General features: G+C 33.6%; 1 protein-coding gene across 2 annotated transcripts in view; it reads right to left on the bottom strand.

Annotated features, from left to right (window-relative positions):
• Positions 1–716: 716 nt before the first annotated feature.
• Positions 717–15,972, bottom strand: part of Kiaa0825 (KIAA0825 ortholog) — a 413,039-nt gene continuing 397,783 nt past the window's right edge. For both annotated transcript variants that reach the window (XM_047556135.1, XM_047556136.1), the window contains one exon: positions 717–2,751. In XM_047556135.1, the coding sequence (XP_047412091.1) occupies positions 2,634–2,751 (118 nt within the window). In that variant the 3' untranslated portion in view covers positions 717–2,633. The remainder of the gene's footprint in view (positions 2,752–15,972) is intronic.

The following is a 15,972-nucleotide window of genomic DNA, read 5'->3' on the forward strand; positions in this document are numbered from 1 at the left end:
AATAAAATACATCTCTTTATAATTATATAAAAATACAGTTGCATAAAAAACAGAAAAGAGATAATATTTTATAGGACAATTAATATTTTGTAATAAGCATATGGGAAGTTATAAACTGTAGGCTTCATTCCTAACATATAAATGCAAAATGAACATGAGAAACAACTACTTATTATATATTCAAACTACTTATTATATAGTACAAAGTATAATGAGTATAAAGACAAAATGATCTGACAAAGGAAGGACTTGTCATTTAACATTTTAAATTATAAAACTTAGTGTACCTAAAGCTATAGTCATCTAATTGAGCAAATTGAAAGCCATCTCGTTTTCCCTTACTATACTTCTGTTATATTTTAGATATAAGGTGTCCCCCAAAAGCTCACATGTGAGACGTTGCAATGAGGTTTACAGGTAAGTTAATCGGGTTATGAGAGCCTTAAGCCAATCAGTTAATTAATCCCATTATAGGGACTAACTTGATGGTAACTATAGTCAGATAGGGTGTGACTGGAGGAGGCATGCCTGTAGGTTTTATATTTTATCTTTGTTAAGCAGAGCTCTCTGCTTCTTGGTGCAATGTCCTGGGCCATTTTCCTCCACCACACTTTTCAGTCATGATGTTCTGCTTCACCTTGAGCTCTGAAGAATGAAGACAGTCTTCTATGGACTGAGACCTCTGAAATCATGAGCCCCAAAATAAACTTATCCTTCTCTAATTGTTCTTGTCAGGTCTTTGGTCAGAGCAACAAAAAAATCTGAAAAATTTCCTCTAAAAACAACTTCTTTCTTTTCAAATGGGAGCATAGAAAAATTTTTTTTTCTGAACTAAGTCAGTTTCTTGGATTAGTATAGAAATGTACAGATTCAATAAAAAATTAATTTTAAAAGATGAACTTTAGATATATTAGATCACCCAAGTGTGAAATCCTGTAATTTTATGTGATTGCATTTATATTGTTTATTGGATCAATTTATCTTTATTTTGATTTTCTATTTTAGTTTCTAGTCTGACAAAGTATGGTTATGCAAATTTAGATGAACTACGAATTAGATGAAGAACTAAGCAACAGTTATCTTACATTATCTTATACTGTTTAGAGATAAGATTAGATGTAATGTCCAATTTTCATAAAATTGTCTTACAATTTTTAAGTGGTCTCCATGGAACTTTTAGAAATTATTTGAGTCATATCTTAAAACATTTGGATCATGATTATACTGTCCAACTCCAGTATACTCTTTAAAAATAAAATGTGTTATTTAGCAGGCAGCTGGCAACATGGCCATTTATGTGTTTTTATTTAAAGTAAAAATGCAAGACATTCTCTAAGGTGGCCTCCTCTGCACTCAAAACTTTTAGTCTTTTAAAAATGTATGAGTACTTTCCTTTGGAAGACATGTAGCCTACACATATTTTATAAAAATCACAGAATGTGGGAGCATGAACAGTTTATTATGTATCTGAGAACATCAGAAACCATGATGTTTGATGTCATATGGTCTAAAGTAGTTCATGATCTAAGGCTTCGCTCAGGCATCCTGAAGAATACTCAACCATCTAATTGTCTTTGTTCTCTTCTTTCAATAGCAATCATTTAATCAGCTGTAGACTAACCCACTCAATGAATAACATTACAGCGGGAATATGGGGAATTACAAAGGGGACTTCATACTGTATTTATGACCCTCAACATCTTTGTAATCTAATATCAGGCTCTGATAAGAAGGATATAACAAATTCTATAATTGTATGTGGCAGAGAGGACAGTAGAATAAATTCTACTTTGGTGTGTGTATGTATGTGTGTGAGAGAGAATCAATATAATGAAAATAAAAGTACGGATGAAAATATGAAAAGAAAAGAAAAGACATTACGGATTATGAATCATGGGGCAGAGGCTGTTGGAATGACCTTTGAACATAATTAAGAAAGGAGAAAGGTGGTTTGAGCCAAAAGGATGGCAGCAGTTACCTGACTGGAGCCTTTGTACAGGACCTGAAAGCACTGGTGCCGGACTTGGAATTAGATTCAGCAGCAGGACTGAAAACCACCACAGGAAGAAACATAACTAAAGTTAACAGTTCAGGAAAATGCTTTTTGTGGCCATGGTAAAGATAAATTGGATAAAGAAGAAGTTATATGTGTAGGGAGGCTGGCCTAATGCTAGATATTAAAGGCAATTAAGACCTGGACTTGGGATACAGTTACAAAATTAAATTGATATTTTCAGATGAGTCCCAGGGGGCTACATGACTCCATTCATCTTAGCATCCCAATGTGATATTAAAAAAATCTTTAGGGAAAAATTTCCAAACATTTTGCCTGTTGTCATAGATACTTCAAGACTGAAAGGAGGAAAATGATTCAAAGGGAACACGAGATGGCAGCAGTTTTATCATATAAAGAGAAAGATTGGGGGAAAAAAGCATTTGAAATTATTTTTTAAATAAAAATATGGAGCACTTTATTCTTTATGTATTGTATTCCTTTTCAGTAGCGAGACTACTCAGTCATTGGTTTCATGCTTCAGAGCACATCTGAGGTTTATTCTGACTATAGCAAAAACTGTACTCCATTACATGTGATTGTTTCCTAAAACAAAGCTGTTGTTCCCTTTTCCTGTGGATTACTGTTCATCCGTGTTATCTGAGGCAGAAGAGTCCTGTATGGTGCAAATTCGTTTTAAATGTTCCAGCATTGCCTTTTCTTCCTCTTCTAGTGTTTCATCTGTCCTCATTTCCCACCTAAAAGAAAAATCACATCTTAGTATTTTCATAACTTCCAGGCTACAGGCAGCTATTCAAGGTTTTAATATGTAGTCACTGGCTACTGAGGCCTTGGTTTCTTCCTGTTTATTCTTTACTGATTGCCTCTTGGGCAACACAGTTCATTGGCACTGCTTCTGCAGAGTGGGTCAGGAGAATGGAAGAGGAAAACAGTCAATCTCTAGAATTCCTCTAAGATTAAGTTTCAAACAAGGTTTCTGTATTTCCTAGATTTTAAAAATGTATATAGTATTTTTCCATCAGTGAAGAGCATTTCAGTGGTTTTAATTTGCAGGGAGGTTTGCCAGGAAGACCTTGGCAGCAAAAACACCAAGATAAACTGAATATACATTAAGGGCAGGTCAGTCTATTCATAGAAATAAGATCAGATTTAGTGTAATCAGGTTAAATCACCCAAGAAAAGCAGCAAATTGTCAGTTAGACTCCATATAACATTTACCAAAGAGATTTAAAGATTTTCTAATTCTGAATGATTAGGAAATATAGAACAAAATGTTAGAATCTAGAACTATATATGTCTATAATTTTGCAATGTAAATATCATTACAATAATCCAAGCACACTTAATCCTTTCTTTCCCTCCTTCCTTTCTCTTATGCCACTTCTCCAGAACTTGTCAGGGCAGACGGAAGGAACACAGCATTGCAACAGGGAATCATTTGCATGCATTTCCTTTGTCCTTTCCTCACTCCTATATCTCTCATCCCTAAGCCATCTACTATGATATGCTATCATGAAAAATTAAAAGTCAATGCTTATACATCCAAAAAGACCCTCTGCTCTAGATTTCAGTGGGATAGGACTTCTAATAACATACAAACATACTCAATAACTCCAGAAGCCCCTTGCTGTCTTATATTCAGAGTTCCTGGATAACAAATGGACAGTCATATATGTGTGAGAAAAGCATACTGAGTTTAGGGTGGGCTCTTTTGGTTTTGTCAGAACAAAAAAAGATAGCTTGGTCACTGCATTCCCCACGGAAACATCTTAAAAGGATACCTACTCTTACACAGATGTCCTTGTTGGAGTGCTAGATTCAGTATTCTCTGGTCAATTTCAGGCAATGTTATACGTAAGAGAGAAGAAGTGGAAGTGTGGAGGATTAATTGAGATGCTACATCTGGTTTTAATTTACATTTCTCCTTCCCCCTCTGACTGGGATTCTCCTCATCTCCTAGCTTCAGAATATATAGATCTAAAAAGTGCTATTTCTGGTCTCCATTGTTTATCTATTCTATTTCCATAATGTTGAAGTTGGGTCATTTGGTCATTCAGGTTTTAATAGCAACTTGAAAGATAGAGAATTTTTCAGTATCACACTGTTCAAAGTCACATCACATGGGAAAATATTCTTAAAATTAGTATTTTGGAATTTACAGTTTAGTCTACAAGATTACCTTTTCTGCATTTGTGGAATTTTAATTATAAAAAAACCTCTCACTACCCATTGCATATAGGTGAACTTGGGCATCATTATTACGCATGTTAAATTGAACTGCCAAGCAAGAAAATAAGTAATGAAAAATATAGAGTACTAATTATGGTTTAGGCACTGTTTTGTATTTTTACTTTTTTTTTTTTTTTAGTACTGGAGATTTAACCCAGGAGTGTTTTACAACTGAGCTACATCCCCAGACTTTTTTATTTTTTCTTGCTAAGTTTCTTAGGATCTCACTAAATTGATGAGGCTGGTCTTGAATTTGTAATCCTCCTGCCTCAGCCTCCCAAATTGCTGGGATTATGGGCAGGCACTACTAAAAATTTTTAGTGCATTGTAGTTATACATAATAGTGGGGTTCATTTTGACACATTCATAAATGCATATAATATAGTTTTCTCCATTTCATTTCTCAGTAAACATTTGATGTAGCACTCTTTTAAATTCTCACTACAAAATGTTACTATTCCAGCTCCATCAATGATTCAACCGAGGTACAGAATGTTAAGTCATTTGCCCAATGTCTTTTGGTATGAACTCTGGAATCTGTGCTTGGAAATGCAATATCATGGATTACAATAATTCTACAGGTAATATTCATTACTGTTAAAAATAGTTTAAATATTTCATTTTCTGAAAAATGTCTCCTGTGTTATGTTAGATAGTAAGTAAAAAAACTATTTATGGATCATATGTTCTTATAAGAAATTGGAACAGGAGGAAATAGATTTGTCTTTCTTTTCCTCTCATGCAATGGTGCCAATATTGTCTGAGTGAATGAATTATTTTATGAATGTCAACAGAATGAAATATGTACTATGCACATAAATATTTTGATCATTGTCTCTATTACCTGTGAAAATTGAAAGCAGTCTCTCTGCTTCATTAAAAATCTGTATAATTAATGCAATTTAAATGAATCGTATACATAATGGAATCCATGATAAGGATTTTTAAAGCTTCATGACAATTATGGGCACTTCACAGATAATTGAGCAGTTAGTAATTAATATTAGCAAAGTTATTTACCTACCACAACCTTCTTTATTTGTTTTCTGTTTATTAAGAACTTGTCACATAAGAGGGTAAAAAATACTAAAAAAGATAGGTGAAAACATAATATTAGAACTATGTAATTCCCTGGTAATTTTACTCTTATTGAATAAAAGAAAGCATTAGAGATTTAGAATGTATGTTTACTGCAAGCATTGTTAAGTTTCATGCTCCTAAGTTGTTAGGTTTATCTCTAATTGTTAACATAATGTAAAAAATTTTGATTTTGAAAAAAAAACTAATGGAAGAGAAAATAATCCATTAATTTGTTAAACACAACTGAATTGGCAATGTGTTCAAAATCTGTATACCCCATTTCCTCCAAATATTTAATATCTATGGTGGAAGCAGTCCCTACAGAAACCAGGAAATGTCAGAACCAGAATATTCTAGTTCTCCTAGAAAGCATTATAAAATAATTATATCTTTTTTTTTTTTTCCTGACTTTGGTACCTGTATCTTGCAGTACTCCCCACCTGCTTACTAGGCTAAGGCTGGGGTAAGTTTTCCTTGCAGTTCTTAACTTTGGCAAGACTGCCTTAAATAGGGTTCTTAATGGTATAAGAAAATGTGGAGGGCATTTTCTGCTCATACTGTGTCTAGAGAATTCTACTATGACCCAGGGAACAGGGACCGCAAACTTCTTTAACGTGAAGCAATCCCACACAATGAAGACTTGTCTTCCCAAAATGTCAGGAGTATCCCACCTCTGAGAAACATTTGCTCTAGGAAATCCAAATAATATAGAGTAGTAATGAGAACATTAAAATAGTAAGAATCCCTATCAACTTCCTTATTTCAATTTAAATGGTTTTAGTGTTCGCTGCATAGAATATTGTTTGCTGGAGAGAGAAGTTTAGGAGTCAGGGTGCAGCTGGATTTGAAACTCTTATCAGCTGTGTGGTCTTGGGAAAGTCAGATAAAACTGTGCCTCAGTTTTCTTATAAAATAAGACTGATAATAATTTCTGCTTCATAGAGTTGTAATGAGGATAAAATAACTAAGCACATATAAGTCATAAAATAATGTCTTTCATAGTAATCACTCAATGAATGAAAACTATTATTATCATTCTTATATAAATTAGATAAAATTAAGATACATATTAAGATATATATTAAATGTGTTAATATATACTCTATCTATCTATCTATCTATCATCTATATTAGTCAAAGTTAAGAGAAAACCTGGCTGTAGTGGGCTACAAAAGATAGGAGATTATCTTTCTTGCATCATAAGCAATCTGGAGGTGAATGACTGCTGGCATTGGGTAAAGAGCTTGATAACAGCAGGGCTGATAATTCTTTTGTCTTTTATGTCATGGTTGTCATCAAGATGGTTATTGCAACTTCAGCCATCACATCCTTATTCTGAAGCAGGAAGAAGGGGGAAGGATGCATCTATCACTTTTTATCAAGGTAATAATACCTTTCCTAGATTCCTCCCAGCAGATACTGGAGCTATACTGTTTGGTTTGAATCCTGACTGCATCTTACTATCTGCATGGTATTTTAAAAGTTTCTTAATCTCTCTGTGCAACAGTATTCTCATGTGCAAAATAGTGGATACTGGCAATATACATCTCAACCCATTGTTATGAATGCCAAATGCTTCATAAAATGTTACAATTATTTTATTAGAATCTTCTTGTATCAGTAGTTTCCTTAGAGCCCCTATATTGATGTTCTTTCTCCAGTTCTGTCCCCTTCACATAGTTTTATCTGAGAAATTCTCTTATAAGTATAAAATGGAGTTGCTAAGTTTTCTTATGGGTTCACTCACTGTCTCACAGTTCAATTTTACTTATCTATGATTGTGTGGTCATTCCCTCTAGTGTTCATGAAGGAGATGTTTTATGCTAATCCATTCCATTCAGCCTAACATGGCTGAAGTTATTTTTGTTTTCCTATAATCCCTTTGCTGTATTTTAAAAATATAGACTATAACAATGGCATCTGATCATATTATTGGCATTTATCCTGAAACATCAATAAAATACTTTATAAAGTGTTACTTGAAATAAGCCTCCAAATTTAATGTGATTACTAAACATTTATGTAGCACTCTATATTTACAAAGTGTTTTACAATTATTTATTAGTTAATGTACTGTTAAACAATATTAACCATCTGGCAAAATTAATGAATTCAATTGTCCTACCACTGAAGTCATATTGAATTTTATTCTAGAAAAAACTTTCTTGTCTAAGAAGTGAAAAGTGAGGTCATACTGAATGTTATTTGAGAAAAAAAACCTTCTTTTCCTTCTCTCTTCCTACACAGCATAGTTCAGGCTGGTTTTACAGCTCTGGAGGTTCAAATCAGTGAAGAAAATGACATCTCTGTTCTCTTATTTCTGCTGTTCTTCTGTGTGAGGGAACTTTTCCTCAGGACCAATCTTAGAGCATCTTCTCTTCTCCCTTGGAAAGCCCCACCTCTACTCCTACATATTCAGCTGTTGTCTCCACATCTGTAATTCATCTGTGTCCCAAGATGAAATGCAATATCTTTAAATTTGGTTTCTGTCCTAAGCTCTCTAAATTCAGCTTCTTGATTAATATTTTCACTCCAGCTCCAATCTGTGCACACAATCAGCCATTATTTAAGAGAAATTCTCAACCTCGTGCATAACCCACTGCCATCAGTGCCCAGTTCAGGTGCTCATGGTTTCAGGACCTGAACAGTGAAATATTCATATGTTATTCATATCTTCAGCCTTGTGTCACTGCAACACCAAACCAATGGCTGCTCGTTCTGGAGTAGAAGATAGTACAGGTTTGTGTTTTGTTTGTTTACTTGCTTGCTCGTTCTGGAGAAGAAAAATACAATTTGGCTTCTTTTTTATGAAAATAAATTCATGGGCAATTTCCCTGAATTATGTGTCTTCACTCATTAAACACATCTAAATATCTCAGACTGACTTGAATAACATTCAGGATAACAACATGGGTTTGTACATTGTACTATGCATGCTCAGGCATACACAAAATATCTGTCCACTGATATATGTCAGAAGTTTAGGGGTTATTATGATATTCTTAGTTGGACTGAAAAAATAACCTTTAGCCACCTGTATCACAATTGGTAATAGCTCATATCTAAATAGGTATTTTTAAATTATTAATTTTATGAGTGATAAAATGACAGCTCTCAGAGCATTAAAATTAGTCTCCCCTGGTTTCTATTTCACTACTTGTTTCTTGAGGTTCAAAATTCAATTATCATACCAAAACACAATTTCCTACCACCTAGCTCATTAACTTACTAACCACATCCAAACCCTTTTTAAGAATGAGGTGGTGGTATAAAGAAAACAAAACATTCAGTAATTTCATGTTATTTGGGACTTGACTGGTATTTTTGGCCAATGTAAAAAGTTTTAAAACAAACTCTGGCTACCAAAGTGCTTGATTCAAGTCACATATTATGCTGGAGTAAGTATTTTCATAGGACACCAAATGTTTAAATATTTAATTCCAGGTGATGTACTGCCATAATTGATCCCAATAACCTTTTTCTTACTCTGACTTTCTTTTTAGAAATTTTATATTTTTTAAATATACTTTCTATACCACTTGTTTTCTATAGTATGGAACTTTATACCATCCTCTCATTTGGGTCTACAGTTATTGATTACCTTTCTTTTCTTTTCATTTCAGAAGTTCCTTAAAAGTATGCAATAGGACTATAATCAAAGACTTTTGTCATTTTAGTTCTCATGACCAGCTTGGATGTGAAGGGAGGTCATAAGAGTTCATTCTTAGAAACTATACTGATGATCAACGTCATCAGTAAATTACGATTGTTCTCTTTTTGATTCTTTTTAATGTAATTAACTGAGAAATAAATAGATATTTAGGTTCTGGATATATAAAGGCTCAAAATACATAATACTAACTAAATAAATTAAATCTCTTATGACACAGACAGTACTTTCATAATTGCAGTTCTTAGGACATGCTGCAGATTTAGAAGAAATAAAAGACTGATCCAAATGAACACAAACTTTGGGAAACTCCGTCTCAGTGAATTGTAATAGTAAAGAATTAGAGTGGATCCATGTTGTAAGCCTGAAATGAAAAGATTTTATAAGTTATTTGTTATATTGGGTCTTGGTTTGTGGTCTATTTAATATGTATCACTAATGATCCACATTTTAGAATAGAGTTTTACTATATAATTAATGTGTCCACTCATCCAGCAAACATTTATTGAGCATCTCATTAATTCAAAATGCTGTGGTAGGTAATAGAATTAGAGGAGCTGAGTATGGTCTTGTCCTCAAGAAGCTTTAGACAGAGTTCTTCATATGCACTGGGCTGAATAATTATTCTAATTTCATCTTCAAAATTCCATAAAGATTTTGTATAATATCTCAGTTTATGTGTGAAATGTCAGTGGTAATCAAAGGCGCTGGTGCCATTTCCTTAGGCTTCATTATAGTTACTGTATGTGAGAAAGGCATAATTCAGGTCTTTCTTTCTTGACGCATGAAGCAATCTGAGATAGCTTTAGGGAATAATTCATGTTTTCATCACTCACTGGAAATGGAGCAACATTAACTACAGAAAGCACCCTGATTTTTTTCCTTTGAGCAGTAAAGTCATCATTAAATTGCAGTGAGATTAAAAACTATAGAATTTGATATTGCTCTCAAAAGACATTTCTTTGGGAAGGTGACTCTAAATAGTACTTAGTCCCAAAGGATAAACTTAAGGGAGGAGACAGAGGTAAGTCTGTCATATATTTGAGAACAACCTGATGAATATTGTAATTCATGAATGATTGTGAGAAATGTATTATAAACCATAATAATGAGCCTCCATTTAAATGGCACTATTTTTTAGTATCTTTATTTTTTCCCCCACATAAAGCCACAAGATTAGAGTTGCTCTCTTCTCTTAGAGAGGGTTCTTAACTATGCCTACTTAACACATAAGATTATCCTGTTTCTATTACGCTCTCCGGATGAAAATCTACAACCACTTTCTGCTAATGTTTTAAGAAATCTATTTATTTTCAGTCTATTCCCTTAAACACACATTTACTTTCAAATGAAGAAATCAATATTATTCTTTTTATGTAGCTTGAAACAGTTGATTTATTATTTAGCCTCATCCTTGCTAAAACAAAATAATTTAAAAAGTTCCCTTATAGGTTTCAATGTTTAACACTTGAAAAGTTTTATTTTCCTCTGGACTTTGTATTGCAACTCTAAAGCAGTTAAATAACATGGGTCTTATAAAGCATCACAAGGCTTTACACATTTTTCAGTAGGGACTTTTACGAATGAGTGGATGGCAAAAGTCTCATTTTAATAAAAAAAATTAGATATTTTTCACAAAACTATTTCTAACTCAATTTAGTTATTTCCTCAAGTTAATTAATGTGTATTAGTTTAGGGGATTAATTCCAATTGGAAAAAGGAAAATGTTAAGGAATCATACCCACCAAATTAAGTTCAATAAAAGATAAAAGTATAACTTATTTGTGCTGTTTTCTTTTCAAGTTTATAGATTAGGATTTTCTTTTTTAATATTATGAAGGTTTCCATGAAACACAAAGGACTTTAAATTTTTATAGAATACTACAAATGATAGTCACACCTTTGCCTTTGGAAGTTATAAAAAAGGCATTTCTTAAAATAGATGAATTATTCCAGCTTTCCACAAGTCATTTTGACTTAATTGATTGCTTTAATATTCAGAAAATAATGTTTATCTGTTTAGTTTACAAAAATGTATCAGTTTGTTAATGTGGGATACTATTCAGAACCTCTGGAAATATGTATGTATATGTAAAATATATAGAAATACATAGAAATAAACCTAATAAATATAACTATGTATAAGTTAAAATTTAAAATATGTAGGAAGTTATATCTATGAAAATCTGTGTTCAATACTATAAAATATCAATATTTGCCATCATGAATTAGCAATGTGCTTGCTTCAGTCAAGATGTTGTTATATGATTATGATAAGTAGCTATATGTGCAGTTTATCTAGCCATTTCTGCAAGAATTCAAACGAATGTTGTTTTACAAGGTGTTTGATTTCTTTAGCTACTACTAATATACAAAAAGGAATCTTTTGAAGCTCAGGAACAAGCAACAAAACCCTTAATTTGAATTTATAGCCTTTAGAGACAAACTGAAGCACAACTCAACCGTCCAAGCAATTTATTTTAATTAACATGATTTGTTCTATATGTTTAGTGGGAGGGTTATATACCAACAAATGGGACAACTAAGAATGCTAACAGTAACATTTTAAATAGTAATGGCTTAAGAAAAACATAAACGGAAGCATAGCCATCAGTAGTAATGGAATCTGAACTTCCCTGTTATTAGTAAATCATCCATATCTCCACAGAGACTTCATTTCCACCAGTAGATTTTTTTAAAAGTCTAAGAGTTTAGATAGAAAACCAAGGTCATGTTATTTGACCAGCATTTAGTGCTGAGGTAAAAAATTGCCCTTTACTAAGAGAAGTGTCAGGACTACTATATGTTACCAGAACCATGTTATTGATATTCCTCAGAGTATTGTATCATTTAATTAATCAAAAGGAAAAAGTCCTTTTTTTTTAAACTTGATATCTCTGGAAATTTTCATGCCTGTGCTCTGTAAGCACTTGGTGTTGCCAGGTGATGTACACCTTCACAGCTGTAATCCTAGCTATGAAGGATGCTAAGGCAGGAGGATCACAAGTTCAAGTCCAGCCAGGGCAATAGTGAGACCTTGTCTCAAAATAAAAAAGTAAAAATATCTGGGGATGTAGCTCAGTGGTACAGCACCTTTGGGTTCATTCCCAGTACTGCAACGGGGTGGGGTGGGGCACTTGGTGTATACTCCATGTATTAGGTTATGTTAAAATATATTGGGTTATGTTAAAAGATGCTTTAAAATGGCCACACTCCCAAAAGTACTATGCAAATTCAACACAATTCCAAGTAAAATCCCAATAATGTATCTCATGGAAATAGAGAAAGAAATCATGAAACTCATTTGGGAGAATAAGAGACCCAGAATAGCCAAAGCAATCCTTAGCAGGAATAGTGATGCAGGTGGTATCACAATACCAGACCTTAAACTATGCTACAGAGCAATAGTAACAAAAATGTCATGGTGTGGCACCAAAATAGACAGGTAGATCAATGGTACAGGATAGAAGACGCAGAGACAAACCCACATAAATACAGTTAGACAAAGGTGCCAAAAACATACAATGGAAAAAAGGTAGACTCTTCAACAAATGGTGCTGGGAAAACTGGAAATTTATATGCAGTAAAATGAAATTAAACCCCTATCTCTCACCTTGTGCAAAACTCAACTCAAAATGGATCAAGGACCTAGGAATTAGACCAGAGACCCTACACCAAATAGAAGAAAAAGTAGACCTGAATCTTCATCATGTTGGCTTAGGACCAAACTCCCTTAACAAGACTACCAGAACATGAGAAATGAAAGTGAAGATCAATAAATGGGATGGATTCAAACTAAAAATATTTTCTCAGCAAAGGAAACAATCAATAATGTTAAAAGAGTCTACAGAGTGGGAGAAAATCTCTTCCACATGCACTTCAGATAGAGCACTTATCTCCAAAATTTATAAGGAATTCAAAAAACTTTACACCAAAAATGCAAAGAATCCAATCAATAAATGGGCTAAGGAACTGGGTAGACACTTCACAGAAGATATACAGGTGATCAATAAATATGTGAAAAAGTGTCCATCATCTATAGTAATTAGAGAAATGCAAATCAAAACCACCCTAAGATTTCTACTAACACCAATTAAAATGGCTATTATCAAGAACACAAGCAATAATAAGGTATGGATGTGGGGAAAAAGGCACACTCGTACATTGCTGGTGGAGTTGCACATTGGTACAGAAACTCTGAAAAGCAGTATGGAGATTCCTCAGAAAACTTGGAATGGACCCACCATTTGACCTAGTTATCCCACTCCTCAGCTTATAACTAAAAGACTTAAAATCAGAATACTACAGTAACAAAGCCACATCAATGTTTATAGCAGCTCAATTCGCAATAGCTAGATTGTGGAACCAACCTAGATGCCCTTCAATAGATGAATGGATAAAGAAACTGTGGCATATATACCCAATGGAATATTATTTAGCTATAAAGAAGAATAAAGTTGCGACATTTGTGTGTAAATGGATAGTATTAGAGAATATCATGCTAAGTGAAATAAGACAATCCCCCAAAACCCAAGGTCAAATGTTTTCACTGATAAGTGGATGATGATACATAATGGGGATGGGGGGTAAGAGAAGAAAGGAGGAAATTTGGATTGTGTAAAGGGCCATGGGTGGGGAGGGGGCAGGGGAAGGAAAGATGGTGGAATGAGACAGACATCATTACCCTATGTACATGTATGATTACATTAATGGTATGAATCTACATGGTATAGAACCATAGAAAAGAAAAGTTGTACTCCATTTGTGTACAATGACTCAAAATGCAGCCTATAAAAATAAAAATTGAAAAACACACTTTAAATATGTCAGGCAATACTATTCTTGCTCTAAAAATGATAAAAACAACAACCTCTTTCATAAAGTATGAAAGGGTCACATACTTATCCTTCTAAAATTATTTTTTAAAATGAAGATATTTTAATAATCAGTCCTAAGCCAATACTAGTTGTTTTGCCAATATCACTGACCTGTCTAACCATGCACTAACCACTTATGGGGATAAGAATCTGAATAAAAGTACTCATTTAGAAATACTTGGTCTAGTAGCTGAAGAGTTTGTTTGCAAACTTTGTTATCAAATTAATAGTAAAATTGTGTTTAGACAAGGATTTGAAATAAAGATGTGCTCATATCTTGTGTAAAATTGGCTAAGAATGATCTAGAATGCAGAAGAAAATGAAGCCTTTATGTGTGGTTGATGGTGCCATTACAATTCATTGAATCACTAACACTATGTTCATGTGTATACAGATTCCAAAGTACTTTCCCTTTATTCCATAATAAAAGTATTTACTAAATAGTTACTATGTTTTGAGCACATTGAATTTCTAGGTATTAAATTAGCATGTAATTATATACAGTACTATATAATACTAACAACTACTGTACACTTGGCAATTTCAGTATGCCTGTCACTGTTCTAAATAATTTGCATATATTAATTAATTTAGCTCTTACAACAAATCTTTGAATTGGGTTATTTATAATTATTGCTACAGACCAGGAATTACCCAATGTCACACAACTGGTAATTGGTGGAACCAGGAATCTAACCCAAGCAGCTGGCTCCAGAGTTAATTCTCTTACCTAGAACAGTATGTCTCCTACTGCAGGCTGTGTCTTTCTAAGTCTATGTTTCCCAGAACAATAAATGAAACATGAGCTGTTCTTATGGGGTTCATGGTCTAAGAATAATTTATATCCATCCTGCATATGTCAAAAAATTAACTGATTAAAAAAAATTCTCTTTGTACCTGAAATCAAATCAGAATCGGAAGAACTGACTAGTGTATATTACAGACCCACTAGTGAGTAGCAGATTAGAGACCTTTCAACATAATTTCATCATTTCAGTTGTCTGGGGATGGTGGAACCCCTTCCTGGATTCCTTTCCTCACTCCTGGGGAGCTAATAAGAAGTAATGCTTCCTTTAACTTCATGCTGGCATCAAGAAGTTTGGAAGGAAGGCCTGGCTCCATGGCTTCAAGTGGGCAGGTGCTGTGGCCAGAAGGCTGACAATCTGCTGCATATACAGACTGAGTGTTTACAAGAGAGGCCCAAATGAAGAGGGCTGGAATCATTATTTCATTCACTGCTTGCAAAAACCCTATAAGGACGGTATGGGTGGTTATGAGGAACTGAGGCTTACAGAAAGCAACTTTTTAATATCATGCAACAGGACTGGGAATTGTAAAGTGATCTTTTAACCTACCATACAGGCTCTAAGGAGTTGATAGAAAAGCATCCTTAGAAGTCCTGAATTTTACATGGAATGTTTTCTCAATTACATCACCAGTGGTACATGCCTGTGTTCATTTCACTGTGTTTTGATGGGCTGAAGGGAGAGATAATTTGGTGAACAGGAGCTTTCTTTACATAGAAAGAATAGCCTAAAGAAACTAAAAAATCCTTTTGAATCATCCAAAACCAGCGCTCATGTCAATAGAATTTGAAATACTGAAAGAAATGTAATTGCCTTTGAAATAACTTTGGTATCTTCTCAAACGTAAGTTCTATGAGGGCAAATATGCTTTATTATGTTCACCACAGTATCCTGGGACTTTGTTTGGCAATTATTAGGTACTCAGTGAATATTTATTGAATGAATGACCCATATTCAGAAAAATGTTAGCAGGGTTAACTTTCCTCAAAACAAAATCTGCATTTACAAACTTTCCTGAACATTTGCATGCACTTTATAAATTATGGACTTCCTCAATTAAGATTATTTGGTTTATCTTCTTTCTAAACCTTTTCCTATTCCTTTAAGATGAGGATCACTGTGTGGCAACTTATACTAGCCAATGGATATTAATGGAAGTATAAGTTTGTTTTTTGTTTTTTCTTTTGTAGAGGGTGTGAAAAGAAAGTACAGATAAAGCAGGAGGCTCCTTCAGATATCCTAATCTATTTACAAGAAGATAAAACAGACACATGAAATGCAACCCAATATATTTCA

The sequence above is a fragment of the Sciurus carolinensis genome, chromosome 6 (genome assembly GCF_902686445.1).
Source record: "Sciurus carolinensis chromosome 6, mSciCar1.2, whole genome shotgun sequence".
Classification (NCBI taxonomy): domain Eukaryota; kingdom Metazoa; phylum Chordata; class Mammalia; order Rodentia; family Sciuridae; genus Sciurus; species Sciurus carolinensis.